We start from the raw sequence: 15,434 nt of genomic DNA on the forward strand, positions 1-15,434 counted from the left end.
CTCTGTGCCCATAAAGGAGGGCACCCTGAGCCTTTGGCCAGGTCCTGCTCCTGGGAGGAGATGCAAACCTTGCCATCCTAAGTGACACGCAGGGATGAAGGAGCCAAGCCACCTCATCGGGGATGAATTTGTCCCATCATGGATGGCCTCAGGTCAGGAATTGAACCTCAGGGTCCCATCTTCCCATGCACAGCTCCACCTCCAGCCTTGACATCCAGACAAATGGGCCCCAACATTTTCTGGAGCAAGCGGTCACTGGCAAAACTCTTGGCTGTGAATCCAGGAATCACTGGGCATCTGCATCTCTTCCATGTCTCCTTTCCCTAGGGTGATCCCATGACTGGTTTTGGACCCCAGGGCTATAAAGGCAGTAAAGGAGATCACGTAAGTTTGACTCTCATCGTCTTTTTAAGCTATCCCTTCCCCAGCGTTGGTGACATCCACATAGGAAACAGCTTGGGACAACCACTGCAAACCAGCACTTTGGTCCAGAGACACTGGCTGAGGGCTGCATCCTTCTAAGAGAGAGGCACAACTAAATTGCTGTCTTGTCCTACAGGGTGAACAGGGCCTGCCAGGTTTTGATGGAGACAAAGGCGAGAAGGGAGAGGATGGACCTGTTGGAGAAAAGGTAAGAGCATCCCAATGTGATTGAGCTGTACAAAAAAAAAAAAAAAAAAAAAAAAGGCACTGGCTGTGTGAGGAGGGGGCTATATGCAGATACTGTCTCTGCACCCTCCCTTCCCACCTTCCTGATGGGAAACAAGGTGCAAGGACACATTTGCCCACCTCTTCCCACAGACAGGGCAAGGATGCTGCTGGGCTGGGGCTTGGGGTTGTGATACTCATCCTGTTTGCCAGGTGTGGAGCCTTGTAGTTGTGGGAACATGTGAGGCTGGTGTTTGCAGTGTAAAACCACTTTCGGAGAAGTGTTCATTCAATTGCTACAACACTGAAGGGCCCCGTATCTCCTTCTCCCTCCAAGAGCTGGCCGTGCTCCTTCCTTCAAACCCTGCAGCTCCTGAGGCAGTTTTAAGGCTCAGCCGGCTCCTCTGTTCCTGTCCAGAGCTGCTCCTCATGCAGGGCTGTCCCCCAGGGGGTGGCACAGCCAGCCACCCGCCCCTCTGGCTGTCTTTGCTCTTTGAGAGCCCCCCGTGGTGGTCTCAGGTCTCAACCCATCACTCTGCTGGGAGGAATCACACAACTCTCCCACTCTCGGACTGAGTCATGGATTAAATCTCCATATGCTAATCATCCCTATTTTGATATCATGTTAATGGGTTTTGCTCCAGAAGCCTGACCCAGGACAGGGACTCAGCTGGATAAATATAAGTGTCTACGACAGCAGCATCCCTGTCTGAGCTCCTGTTACTTCCCATGGGGATCTGCATAACTCCACAGGGCGGATTCAGGATGGGCCAGTGTGGGCATGTCCTTTGTGAAAGGGCAGATCACAGCCTGGCACTGATTAGGTCCCCAGTGATGTTAAAAGAAACCCACAGAGATGCTCCCATGGGTGGTACCTGTGTTTTTGTCAGATGAAATCCCCCTCGCAATATCTGTCAGACTGCTCCCTAGTAAGAAAATAATAAGTAAACATCTCCTAAAGACACAGCACCTTTGGGCTGAATACCTGAGATACCCTGGAGCCCCGGGGTAGTATCTCCACCACCAGTAACTCAATACGGGTCTTGCTCTTCGGTGTTTGCAAGGAGACAGCCTACTTAGAGGCTTTGAGACCCTTTTCTGCTTGTGTTCCTTCAGTCCCCATCACTGGGCACCAACCCTCTTCCAGGACAGTGCTCTGAGCTTTCTGCTGAGCTGTTCTGCAGCTGATGGCTTTCTTCCTTAGCACTGGATGCCATACAGACATTTGGGGTCTCTGGGGGCCTGGGGTCTGCTATAGAAACGGAGATTTTGGTGATTCTCTTTGCTATCTCCATGGGTTCCTCTGCTCTCTCTGAGGGTGGGTCACTTCAAGATCATAGGGTACTTAGGCTGCGTTTGACAGGGATTTTAAAATTGTAGGGACTCAAAGGTGAAGCTGGCTCCAAGGGAGTCATGGGGCTTTTTGGAACAAGAGGACCGGTGGGACAGAAGGTGAGTACAGCGAGCACCTACATTAAGATATCCTCTCTAAGACCCGAGGTGTAAAATCATGCATGAACTGATGTATAAAATCCTTTCATGGTTTCCTCACAATAGAATTCCGTATTTTCTCCAAAATTACTGCTCGAAATATTATGGGGTTACCAGAGAGCAGTAGTTGTGCTCTGCCAGGAGAGTCCTAAAGATCCTTCCCATTTTATAAAGCACCATCTTTCCTGGCGTCTTTCCTGGGTTATGACAGTCAGTAATGATTTTGCTGAAATGTCAGTATTTACATGCCAGGTATGAATTCCTGCCTAAGCTCCAGAATCAAAATGGAGATGCAGGGCTCCCTTCAGCTGCCCACCCAGGATGTTTAAAGGATCTTACATCCCAGCTGCTGCTGCAGAGGGTCCCTGACCCCCAAAGGTCCTCCTGTCTCCTCTTCCACAGCTGTAGGAATATCCTAAAACAATCCCCATTCCCAGAGTGCGTGCATCTCTTTCTCACAGTCATTCATCACCGCTTTCCTTGCAGGGAGAGCCAGGAGCACGAGGTCTGCCAGGCTCTGCAGTGAGTTGGAGCATGTTTCTCTGCCTTTGGGAGGCTTAAGCATGGAGTGGGGTTGGCAACACTCGTCCTCACCCCATGGCTCGCATATGGGTCACTGGGGAGGTGAGGGGAAGGCCACTCAGTGTTGCTCCACAAAGCTCATCTTCAAAGAGGCTTTGCTAGAAAACCTGCCATGGGCAAGGGGGGCAACACCAAAGGTAAGTTTTAATAGGAAGTTGCATTTTTTTGCATCAGGAGACACACGAAATGTGCATTTAATTATTACTTGTAATGCCTTTAGTACTTCAGGGAGCATTGCCAGACACAAACAGGCAATGTTTCATGTTCAGGTGGTTATGAATTGTGACGATAGGTTGTGTATCACATGAGAAATGTATATATCCTTGAAAGACTTGGCTACAAGTGGCTATTCCCAGTGCTTAGTGGACACTGCTGCTGGCCAGAGGGAAAACAGTTATGTAGGAGGACCTGGGTAGTACTTCCTGATTCCTGCAAACTGCAACTGGGGAAAAAAATAAAAAATAAATATACTACTACTAATAATAATAAACTAATTTTGGTTTTACTGCAATGTTTTACAAAACTTTTACAAAACAAAACATTTTTGCTGCAATGTTTTACAGAAGTGTTTACATGCTTTACAACTTTGCCATTTCACCTGGAGGAAATCCTAAGTTTAAAAAAAAAATAAAAAAAAAATAAAAAAAAAAAAAAGGAAAAAAGAAAAGGGTCTCCAAAGTTGTTCAAAGTGAAAAAAGTCACCACTGATTTGTTTTCATTGGGGAAAAGAAGGAATAGGACAGTAGGAAACACCAAAAGGCAACTAGTCATGGAAATATGAGCATGTTCAGTTGTTTCATTGCAATAAGAAATATTAGTATTTTCTTAAGCTATTCCACACTTAATGTCTCCTTGTGCATGAGCAGGTGGTTCTCAGCAACAGCCTGTTGCTGTAAAAGCTCCACGGCTGCTCAGCACTGCCTGATGATTACTGGTCATGGATGTATGGGTATTTAAGAGTCCATAATCCAAACTGGTAATTGCTCACTGAGGAAAAGGCCCTCATTCAAATAAGAATTTCAGTTCCTGCTTTGGTAGTGCAAGTAGGAGAATAAGGATGGATTCCAGCAAAGGAAGCTCAACTGGACTGCAGTAGGAACTGGCCATCCTGACCAGCAGCCATCCAGTGATGATTGGGAGCTGTGCTGTTTTCTACTGGTACCCACAGGGGTTGTTGCATAATATAATTAACTACCAGAAATTGCTATCTTGACAATCAGTATTTGAGGAAAGCTACGTAATCCTTTTTTGGAAAATATCTGAGGGTTTTGCTGGTACAGGGAACGCTATGCTGTGCTTGGGGCTAGAATGAGATAACAAAGCTTGGTTTTCGTTTTTCATTAAATTTCTAAAATTGCAACTCTCACATCAAAGCTGGGGCCTTGACAGAGGAGCCTTGATATACAACAGCTTGGATGAAATTCATATGACCTCCGGTTAGATGTCTGCCATGTTCGCTTTCCACATCTGAGCAGGCTGGACTCAGTGTGTTTTATAGACTGCTGTAGGGTACTCTTGCAGTGTGATTCACATCATCTATTTCAGACACCTGTGATGGGACATGACATCCTGACGTGACTTGTTCTCCACAAAACCAGGCTGATGATGTCTCACTTTATCTTCACAATGCTCACAGATACCTTGATTGTTTGCTCCTGAGTTACTCCGGAGTGGGAGGTTAGGCTGCCTCATCAATCATTCCTCAAGTCCTCTTTTCTCCTTCGCTTAAAGACAGATACTACTTGGTCCAGTCTGCCTGTACCCACTCATTCCTATGCAAAACCTCCAAGGTAATGCCTAGCAGTTCTCATTTTCCTTCAGCCCCCCCTAATTCCATCTGTCCTTTCTACAAATTTCCACCAACTCATTGCAAAAACTTGCTTTTTGTCCTGCTGAATTCCCTCCCAGTTGATATCTGGGGAGACAAAAGTTCCAGCGCCACCACAAATCACTCTGAATAATTTAACCAGCTTGTACAAAGTCTCATCCATTTACTCTTTTGATTTGATCTGCAGGAGTTCCCAACCAAGTGACAGCATTTGTGTCTTCTCCCTGTAATCATTGCCTGGAGAATTTCAGTGGACCTAGATGAGTTTATAACTGGATCTCAAGGCAAATGAGTGCATTCTTGATATTCAGGACACCTCCTTCTTTTTCCTCTTTTCTAAAAGCACTATGCTCTTTTACATTGATATTCCTGCCATACTTCATCCTTTAATATTAATACTTCAGCCTGTGTTACATATATTAAGTTGTAGTCTTGATTATGTATTAAGACTTCAAGCTCCTCTTCTTTATGTCCCAGATGTAATTCATGCATTAAAATACCAGCAGATTAACCCATTATTCTCCTTAAAGCTCTGTTTTGAATATCCCTTGCCATCACTCCCTATTTGGGGTTTCCAGGATCTGCAGTTACGAGTGTTCCTGGGTCTTCTCCATTGTGGTGTGCAGTTTTCTTCATTCGGTCTACAAATAGGGTCTCTGAGTTCTTCATGTCCTCTTGTGAGCTGGGCTCTACAGTTGGCCAGCAGCCTGTGGATGCTCGCGCTATAACTGAGGAAGCCAGGCTCCTTGTGGTAACACCATCCACACAGCCATGTGCGTGTTCCCAGAGAGTCCCTCTGAAACTTGACTGGAGGGTGGGAGACCCACCAGATCCTTGGATCTTCTGCTTTTGCTCCCACAACCATTTCTGATGTTCTTTATTCTTCAGTGCTCTGTGGGGCCCGAAAATGAAGTGATAACCAAGGCCCCTTCACCCAGGCTATGGTAGGTGTGGTAATACAAGCACAAATTTGACTTTACCAGATTAATTAAAAGCCCTAGAGCTCTTGATATAGTCATTGAAGAGCTACTCAGGGTACCAATGTGAGGGTCCCACCTCACTACACCAGCTGCATGAGGACTTAGGTGAACCCTATGGCAGCACAGCTCTAAGGCCTGCTAAGCAGTGGGGCCACCTCAAGCAAGAGGTGAGGAAAGGTTGGGTGTAGACCTCTGTCCTGTGCTGGATGAGAGGTGCCCTGGCCACTTGTAGCATAAAGAGCCATCTTCTGAGTTGTTTTTGGCCCAGGAGGGTGCCCTGAGCACTTCTGATGAGTCCAAGGTGGTCAAGGAGAAGCCAGCCAGACCTTCCAGCCACAGGTGGAAATCTCTGCCCAGAAACCTTGGAGGCTTTGTGAGATGCATTACCTGAGAATTAATGCTTGTTACAGCCACGAGGACAAGCTGCTGCTTCCACACCAAGACAGGACAGGGTTTTTTGGGGGAGGAGGCTCAGGAGTGAATCAAATAATTGCGGGCAGGATCGTCTAGGCACAGGACGCAGCAGGGAAGGGATAAAAACACAGCTGAAACTCCCAGGTTGAGACTCCCAGCTACTTCAGATGTATCATCCCATCAAATATTGAGTGCCGAAGCCCAGGAGGTGGGAAACCTTTTAGCAGAGGTAGCAGCCTACGCCATGGTTTGGAAATGCATTAGCCCTTTGATGTCTCTTCCCTGCTGCTTCCAACAGATTGCTCCTTTCGGGGTGCGATGTGTTTCTGCAGATGGATTTCATGCTTGCCCAGGGTGACCCAGCTAATTCCCCAGCTCCTCATCTGAGTGGAGACAATGAGCCTGGTGACGACACAGGCTCTTCCCTGGCTCCAGCCCAAATCTTCGCAGGAATTTGTGCCTGGAAGCAGAGATCCTCGGCTGCTCAAAGGCATCTTTGCGTCACGGCCAGCGCTCGGGACTTATGACTAAGCCTCTGCGTTGCTGTGCCTTCATGGTACCTGGTGTCTTTGCGGTTAAATGAAGCCTGTTCCAGCAACACTTTAATAACAGAACCAAACAGCAGAAGCCATTTCCAGTATTCCACCATTAATTGCCTTTAAACTGCCATTTTACTAGCTTTTCTTGCCCAGCCTTTATTTGCCTGGCAATACACAGAGTGTAAATCTGAGGGAACAAATTTCCATTTGGCTTCTTTCCCTTGCCCACTGCCTGAACATTTTTTCTCTTCTTCTTGTTTCTAAATCCTCTTCCTTCTTGACCCTTCCTTCAGCCATCATTTTCTTTCCCTGGGTGTAGACGGCCTTGAAAAGCATCATCTCTCTGACCCCAGCCTCTGAAGGGAGATTAGACCCGCTGCATGCCCAAACCTGACTAAAAAAAAACCTTCTAGCATGTATGATGAAGTCTGGTCAGCCTGTCACAGATAGAGCAACTACAATGAGATAAGATTGAGGTCAAAAACATATTCACTAGATAAGTAGGCATGCCTGAGACCAGCAATTTTTCTGCCTACCAGTACGTGTCTTGAGCTTAGCTCTTCCTGAATCCACCTGAGCTCCTTTCAAGCCCAGAGCCATCACAAGAAGCATCCCACAGATTAAAGCTAACAGAAGAAATGAGAGTTGGACATGGGCAGATGTGGGAAACACAAGAAAAGACAGAAAGGTCTCTCTTTGACACAGGAGCCCCTCTGGACAAATAAATCCAGGTGCTGAGAGGACTATTAGAGCTAATTGGGAAATCACTAACTAGTGTCAGGTTCCTTCAGGCTCAGGCTGTGCTCAGGAATAAGCTTTAGCCCATCCTCTCGGGCACAGGTGTATAAATCCCTGGCCAGATGGGTCTGTACCTAGTTCAAAGCAATCTGAAAAATGCCAGGCACTTGAAGGTATCCTGGGCTCTTGAGATTTAACCATTGAACCAAAAGGTTTATTGCCCTCCAAACAAGCAATCTGTCCTAGTAAACAGAAATTCTAGTTAGCTGTGTTTTTTATGGCCCATTTATTTCCTCAGCCAGAACTTCATATTGATTGTGTCAATAAATAGTAACTGGTAAATAAAGATCATGCATGAGATGTTCGTGCCTGATTGTGCAGGCAGGGCTCGAGGAGCATGGACTTTACCTCCTCCAGATGTGACCAGCAGAGCCGTGGAGGAGCACAAGGCCTGCTCTCAAATGCTCCTCTTACTCCAAAAGATAAAAGGTGCCCAGTCTTGGGGAGGGATTTGAGGAAGCACTTCCCAGAGAGGAGCTGAATTTTAATATCTGGGGATGAAGAGGTGATGGGTCTTGCAGGCTGACCTGCTGACAAGGGCAGCACCGTCCCACCCACGTATCTCTGAGATGTTTGCTTGTCACCACGATCACTGAGTTGTCCATTAGCCACTGAGAGGATGAGTAATGGGAAAGGTGATGATGTAGCTGTTTGACATACAGATCTGGTGGCTGGTTTTTTTTCCTTTTTTTTTTTTTTTTTTTTAATAAACATGCTTCCTTTCAATAACTTACTGTAAATTAATTCCAAGCAGATAATGTAACCAAGCAGACAACAATAACTTGTTCATCTCCTGATCTGCTTAAGCAGCCAACTCACGCTTCTCCAAGAGAGATGAGCCCTGTGCAATCAGCGTCTCTCAAGTGGGGCCAAATCCAATTTCACCTCACACCCAGGTTCTGAAAACTGCAGTCAAAATCAGCCAGATTAGATAAATGGACTAGCAGAATTGGCAGCCTTGGGGAAAAAAAAAAAAAAAAAAAAAAAAAAAAAAGGCATTTTTAGTAACTTTCAGTTTGCTGTTGGAAAGAGAAAGAGGCCCTAATGCTGGATGATGTTGATATCCCATGCTGAGCTAAGCAGCAAAGTGGTTCAAGGACGTCCAAGGTGTAGTGCTATGGTGGAGCATCTTTACCCTTCATTGCCCACATGTTTGGGCTGGATGAGGCTCTCTTTTCTCACTCCAAACTCTCCAGGTGGGAGATCTTCTCCAAGCTGTAACTGTAAGCAGCCTAGTGCTCAGAGCTGCTCTCACCAAACAGGGCAGTCATTCACCAAACTGAATTTCACTGCTGAATTTCTGCTCTGCTCCACTGGTTGGGGCTGAAACTGAGCTGCTGACCCAGTGCCCAGGACCGTGGGCATCCCATGAAGGAACTCACACAGCGTGATGCTGCCTGCTAATGCCCCTACCCCTATTTTCAACTGCAGCCATCACCACCTCAATTTTCTTTCTTCACACGTGTGGCTTGCAGGTTTGTGAAAAATGGGTGCTAAACCCCAGCCTCGTGTCTCAGTGCTGGTTTTAGGGTGGCTCCTGATCTCTGACTGTGTCCGTGTGTCACCTGGGCTCTTGCTATTGAGTTTCTATCCTGATGACTCTCCTCAGACACTGCCTTGCTAACACTGAAATTCATTTTGCTCCTCTTTGGCAGGGTGCAGCAGGCCTCGATGGGAGGAACGGAAACAAGGGAGCCAAAGGTGACAGAGGTCTTCAGGGACAGAAGGGGAAAGCAGTGAGTAGCAGGAAAGGATGTGGTTCATTTGGAAGGCAAAAAGAGGCTCCATGGCTTTCTCACAGCCATATAAGAAAGTTTTCTTCACTGAGGGTGGTGAGGCACTGGAACAGGTTGCCCAGGGAAATTGTGTGTGCCCCATTATTGGAAGCGTTCAAAGTCAGGTCAGCTTTGAGCAACCTGATCTAGTGAAGGGGAGTTGGACTAGGTGATCTTTAGATGTCCCTTCCAACCCAAGCTATTCTGTGATTTTATGATTCCATGAACTGCAAATTTTTTAGGAGCCCCCAGTGATTAAAAGGACAATGTAAATGCAACTGATGTTATCATCAGAGCTGCATTCTTAACCTGTCAGGCTATGTATGATATGTTTTTTGCTTTGTTTTGTTTTCATGTAGGGAGATAAAGGTGATCCTGGGATTGCTGGTGACATTGGGCGGAAAGGAACAAAGGTAGGGGAAGGGTGAGACCCTGTTGAAATCTCCGTTCATGGAAATACTCAAAAGCTTTGTGGATATGGTCTTGGCCAACCATCTCTAGGTGATCCTAGAGCAGGGTCCAACAGAGTGGTTGGACCAGATGGCCTTCAGAAGTCCTTCCAACCTCGACCACTCTGTCATTCTGTGAAATAAACATTGGGACAAGCAGAGAAAAGAACTCAGACTCCAGGCTGGAGTGGGGCTGATGGGGAAGGATGCTGTGGGTAAGGGAAGCTCTTGCAGCACTACACTGGGACTAATCCTGTGCACATGCAACATTCATCCTGTCTGCCTTCCCCTTGATTTAACATCATTGCCCATGATCTGCTTTCTTTCCAGGGCTTACATGGGCTCCCAGGACGCACTGGCACGCCAGGAGCCAACGGCACCAAGGTGAGCTCAGCCCAGCTTTCCCTCCTGCTCTGGATGCCCCATTTCCAGGAGTGTTTCCCACTCATCCCCAGGGTAACATCACGCTTGAAGAAGCCACCCTAACTCAGGCAGAAGACCCTCTCTGCAGGCTGCAGCACAGAGAGATGTGGGCACAATCGGGATTGTCAGAACTGATCCCCAATTTTGGACAATCTGTGGTTAAAAAAAAGAAAACAGCCCCTCATGAACCCCTGCCCAAATCCTCTCCTGCTCTGTGGCTTAGCAACTGCCTGGGCTCGATTCACAATTACTGCCAGGCACATCGCTCTGATTGTCAGCACTGCTGGTCCTTCCTCTATAAACAGGGATAATGGCCCTTAATGGTCTTTTTATGAAGGGTTTTGAAAAGCTTGATAAGAAGCAAGGGAGCGCTTGATATCTGAACCAATGGGCTATGTTGTTATTATTGTTGTTATTGTTGTTATTGTTGTCCTTCATCTGCCTTGGCCTGTTGGGTAAATTAAGTCCTACTCAGTGAATTGCCCACCTACTTTTATGTGGGTGGGCTTAAAGTCAGGGCAGCCTAAAGTCTATATTGGTCTGAAGTAGGAATTTACATTAGTCTGAAGTAGGAATTTACCCGTATTTAGGCTTTCTGTTACCAGGAATGTCATCATGTCCATGCCCTCCACAGCACCACTTACCCACCTTGCATTTTGAAGCTAGTTTTCCACATATTTTAGACACTGTACGTACTTACAGCCCATTCACTGCTTTTGCATCCACAGGGAGAAATTGGCAGTCCTGGAAAACCAGGAATCCCAGGATCAGATGGGCCATCTGGACCAAAGGTGAATATTTAAATTGCACATCTTCCTTCCAAAAGGAAGTTTCCTAAAAGCTTTGCAGATGATGGGAATTTCACCTTGGCAATGTGCTTATTTCCATGGGAAACAAACAGGGCTATTCTGAATCTGTTCCTAGAAGCCAGCATCTATCTGGTTGGAGATGCTTGGACATCTCGGAGGTGGGGACCTCTTCTCTTGCCTCTGCAAAACAGCCAAATTCATCCACCCAGCCCTGAAGCTCCTCAAGCAATATTGCACGTGCCAAGCACTGGGGCTTTTTAATGAGATTTCTTTCAGTCACCTTGAGTACAACACAACCTGAGAGACCCTGATGGGTTGCACTCAGTAAATAACATTGTAACCTGAAGAAAAACAGGTTTGTTCAACAAATGCAACCATGCCAAGTCTGCACTGGCCATGATTTTATCTTGGCTCCCAACAGGGCGAACAGGGAGCATCAGGTGACGACGGTGCCATGGGGATTCCTGGGGAGAAAGGAGAAAAGGTTAGTGCTCGCCACACTGCATCGAGCTGCCATTTTTTAAAGAATAAATCCCATATCCATCAGGTCGAGTTAATAAAATTATACACTTTATGCATCATAGGTACCCTTTCCAGAGGGCAAATGTCAACTGTCTGGAGCATTGAGGCTGGGACTGCAGGTGGAAAGGGCAGGAGAAGGAGGTCTCCTTAAATTCACCCTCTGCTAATGCATGAAACATCAAGGGTTATTGCACTTTCCAGCCCCTTCTTGCATTCAGCTCCACCATTTGGTCCCAAAGGTTTTTGCTTTTGGTCCCCACTCCTGACAGTCATCTGTGTCAAATACTTTGAGTCCTTCTCTTGCCAAGCAACACCCCTGGCTCAGTGAGTTTCTGAGCTGCAAATGGTTGGAGGCTGGGAGATCAAGATATGGATGAGAAGCAGAAGGAAATGAGAGAGAAAATTTTGTGTCCAGAGGAGCTGGACAGGCTCTTATTTTTGCCTACATCAGAAATCCACCTTTAGCTGGGTCTTGCAAGCATCTTGCAGGCATCTCCTCCTGTTGTGTTTTAACAGGAGACTTTTCTGTTCACCACAGCTCCAGGAGAAAGCCCAATGGTGCAGATAAGTAGGAAACTTACAGGCCACCCTTTTTCCTCCTCAGCTATCATTGGCCTTTCTGGGGATACAGGCTAAAGGACTCAGCTTATATGTGCAAGGGGAGTTGGGCTTTAGAAGTTTTGGGGTATCATCCTGGAGATGTCCATGTCACCAAGCAGGGAGGTTCCTCTGGAAGAGAAATGGTAGGGAGCAAAACAAAATTAATCTCAACCATCCTACTGATGCTCTTCCCATGTGAACAGACAAAAGAGAGTGTCTAGGGTCTGCCTTTATTGCCAATGTCCATGGGAGTATCTGGGAAATACCTGACTGGCCCATCTCTAAAACCACCTGTGCTTGATAAAAGCTCTGAACCACTCTCTCTTGCTGATTCTCAGGGGGCCAAGGGAGTTCCTGGCTTGGGAGGCTTCAAAGGACAAATGGGGTGGCCTGGAAAGACTGGAGCTGCAGGACCAGATGGACCTCAAGGGCCCCAAGGCAAACCAGGGCCACAGGTGAGCAATAAGTGTCATTATCATGCTGTGAACCCTAAGGAGATCTGGTGTGAGGATGGCTTGAATGATAAACTCTAATATGCTGGCTTCTAGGAGATATAGTTTTCTCCTTACCATTGTAGCTATATCATATATCTATTGATAAAGAAAAATCCTCTCCTTCCACTCCCGTTCAGCCAGGTCTGGATCTCCCACGTGGGCAAACACAACCATGGTCCCTCTGCTCTCTATAAAACCTTATACCAGAGCTGGTGGGGCTGCCCTAGCAAGGATTCACCCACAGACACCCTCTTCCAAGAGCAGGATGCTCTGGACCTCATGGATTTACCTTCTGTGGGAAGCTCTGGTAGAAGTCCCATCCCCAGCTGCCCTCCAGATCATTGCACCTCACATCCTCATATGAGATAGCACCCCAGAAGTGTCCCCCCTCTCACCCAGATTTCGGAGGGGTCTTGGTCAACTTAATTCATCTTGCGATGCATTTATCACCAGAGATATTTTCTTTCCTTTCCTCTCTTCTTTTCCTATCTGCAGCATAAGTGGTGACCTCTGAATGAGGAAAGGAAGGCTGATAATTTCATGTTAGCAGGGCATCGAGTGCACCCCTCCTGTTGCTAATTATCTAGGGAGCAGGATGCCAAAGTTTCGGAAGGAGCTGGTGGCTTTCAAACCCCATTTGTGGCCTACGCTTAATAGGTGTCTTTGCATGCAAGACATGCTGGGCACCTTTTGAAATGTAACAAAAAGACTTGGAAATGAGACATGCTAATACTGTTTATAAGCAGGAACATGCTGCCCCCAGATTCTATGGTAATGAAGAGTGTCTTGCTGCTGCCAACACAATGCAGAGGGACGACACTAGAGATTAATGTTAATCACCCACCCTTAGACAGCATCCATTAAGTAACGAAGAACTTTTCGACTGAAAGAGTACTGGAAATGAAAATACTCTTCTCAGTTGTGCTGGTGGGACTGGCTGAGTTTCAGGCTTGCACAGGAGAATACATAAATGAACATGAAAGAGCTGAGAACAAAAGAAAAGCTGAAGTTGGGCAACTACCTGAAAGACCAACTGCATCCCACCAGACATCTCAGGGACAGCCCTGTTTTAACTCCTGCAAAGCTGGCAGATATTTGGCAGACATTAATTGATTGATGTATCCTTATAAAAATAAGCTTAAGGACTTAATGCACATGTGTGTGTGTATTTATACATAGGTATCATGTGTATGCACATCCATGTGTTGTCTGTAAAACATTCGAGTTTGCTGCCAGATGGGAACTAGATCGTGCTGCTGTTTGGAAATGAGGAAAGGAGGGAGAAACCCTGGCAGGGTTTTTCTCTGTTATGCCCTGATGAATTTTTTCAGCCAAATAATGCATCTCTGATGGTCAGTGAGTGACCTTTGCCAAGTTAAGAGTACATGCAAAAGGAAGGAGAACGTAGCTGCTGTGTAGCTGCATCTGACTTTACAGGTCTGTGCTGGTAAAGATACAGCAGTGGGAACTGCTCTTGCTGTCAAGGATGGAATTTGGGACAGTTCAGACCCAGTTTGGTGTGAACTTTCAAATGAATCTGGACCTCATTAGAGCAGGTCTCCTAGGCCCGACCAAAGGTCTCCCTTCCCTAGAAAGCCTTGCAGGGCTTCAGAGTCAGGTGGTGTAAAGGCATCTATATAGGTTTTGTTGATTATTAACCTAATTTTCACCCTACACAGAGAAAGAGCAACATGTTTTGGGAAAGTCTGTACCCACAGGGTGGGCAAGGTGTAGGACCCTCTCTCTGAAACACTAAAACAGGGACTAGATCCAGCCTCAGACCATAGCCTCAGCCTTCTTCTTCTTTTCCTTGCTCCCCAGGCTCTACCTGGCAATGAAAAATTCATCAAAAGAATCATACAAGGGAGGAAGTAGCCAAAAGTACAAGCTCCCCTCATGTATGTTTAAAAGGCAGGAAGTTTTTATGTTAGCACTTACAAGTGGTGAATGCTCAGAGAGCCATGTGAGAGATAATAAATGGCTTTTGTCTGGACACTGATTAAAGAGGGACTGTGAGATGCCTCTTTCTACACCCACACTGCTACTTGTCTTTTCCCTAAATTAAAAGAGAAAGTCCCTGGGTTTGAACCACAGCAAGGCCACCCCCGTTTCTGATGTGGGAGGGCGTTATCTCAGACTGCAAGCCCTTCTTCTCCCGCTGAGGCTCCCTTTCTTAAATTAGTGCCAAGACAGAGAGCTGGAGAGAGAAAACTGCCTTCTGCCCCACAGAAAAAAACAGGAAAACCCCAAGCTGTGGAGCATGGAATCTCCAGAGGTTGCTCAGGCATCACTAATTGACTTCTCCTCATCCTCTCTAGGGCCCGCGAGGAAGAAGAGGGAGATCTCCACTCTGCCTCAGAGGGGCCCCAGGCATGGACGGGCAAAAAGGAGAAGCGGTCAGTATGGGGGTGATCCTGCTGTCCTGCTGAGACCCCACCACCACCCTGCAGCAGCGCAGGGCTCTGCATTAGGGCTGGGTGAACCCTGGCTGCCCTAGGTGGGGTTTCTTGGCCCTCCAAATTTTGCAACAGCAAGAGAACAAAAAGCTTCTTTGGGAAAACATCAAACATCTTCAGCTGTGCTTGGTAGACCAGGAGACCAATTGGTAGACCAACACTCAGTGCAGTACTTCAGTACAGTGGGGTAATGCTCAGCCTTTCATTGCTCATCAGAGAATATAATCAAAAGCTTAATTTCATGATACTGACCTGCAACCCATGTCCCAGATCAGTCCCTACATGCTTCGGGCCCTACCACCACCGACTCACAAGATTTTTGCATCAGGAGGTGGCACTGCTTTTCCTCCATGTGTCAGTGGAGGGTAATGTGATTTCTCCCCAAACTCCAGCACCTGTAAGCAAATAGGGAATGAAAAAAATGACCATCAATGTTTTAATTTAGGTCACTTTTCCCATGTTCCTTTTCCTTTGATATTTTTAAGTATATGTAATCAACAAATCCAGTTCTCACCAGCTATGAGCAGAAAAAATTTCTTTTCAGCAAGCCCTGTTGGCAAAACCCAGCATCTCCCCAGCACTGGAATTGCAAGCCTGGCTTCCATCTTCTGCGTGGTCTTGTTGGG

The 15,434-nt window shown here is 46.7% G+C and overlaps 1 protein-coding gene across 1 annotated transcript in view; it reads left to right on the forward strand.

Moving 5' to 3' along the window:
• LOC311222229 (uncharacterized protein) overlaps positions 1–15,434 on the forward strand; it is a gene marked incomplete at both ends in the record, with an annotated part of 99,734 nt that overhangs the window by 65,388 nt on the left and 18,912 nt on the right. The window contains 11 exons of the mRNA XM_084306405.1: positions 328–384; positions 560–631; positions 2,029–2,100; positions 2,626–2,661; positions 8,936–9,016; positions 9,415–9,468; positions 9,835–9,888; positions 10,656–10,718; positions 11,158–11,220; positions 12,197–12,313; positions 14,671–14,748. Of these exons, the coding sequence (XP_084162531.1) occupies positions 328–384; positions 560–631; positions 2,029–2,100; positions 2,626–2,661; positions 8,936–9,016; positions 9,415–9,468; positions 9,835–9,888; positions 10,656–10,718; positions 11,158–11,220; positions 12,197–12,313; positions 14,671–14,748 (747 nt within the window). The remainder of the gene's footprint in view (positions 1–327; positions 385–559; positions 632–2,028; positions 2,101–2,625; positions 2,662–8,935; positions 9,017–9,414; positions 9,469–9,834; positions 9,889–10,655; positions 10,719–11,157; positions 11,221–12,196; positions 12,314–14,670; positions 14,749–15,434) is intronic.

The sequence above is a fragment of the Netta rufina genome (assembly GCF_964035555.1).
Source record: "Netta rufina genome assembly, chromosome: 1".
Lineage (NCBI taxonomy): Eukaryota > Metazoa > Chordata > Aves > Anseriformes > Anatidae > Netta > Netta rufina.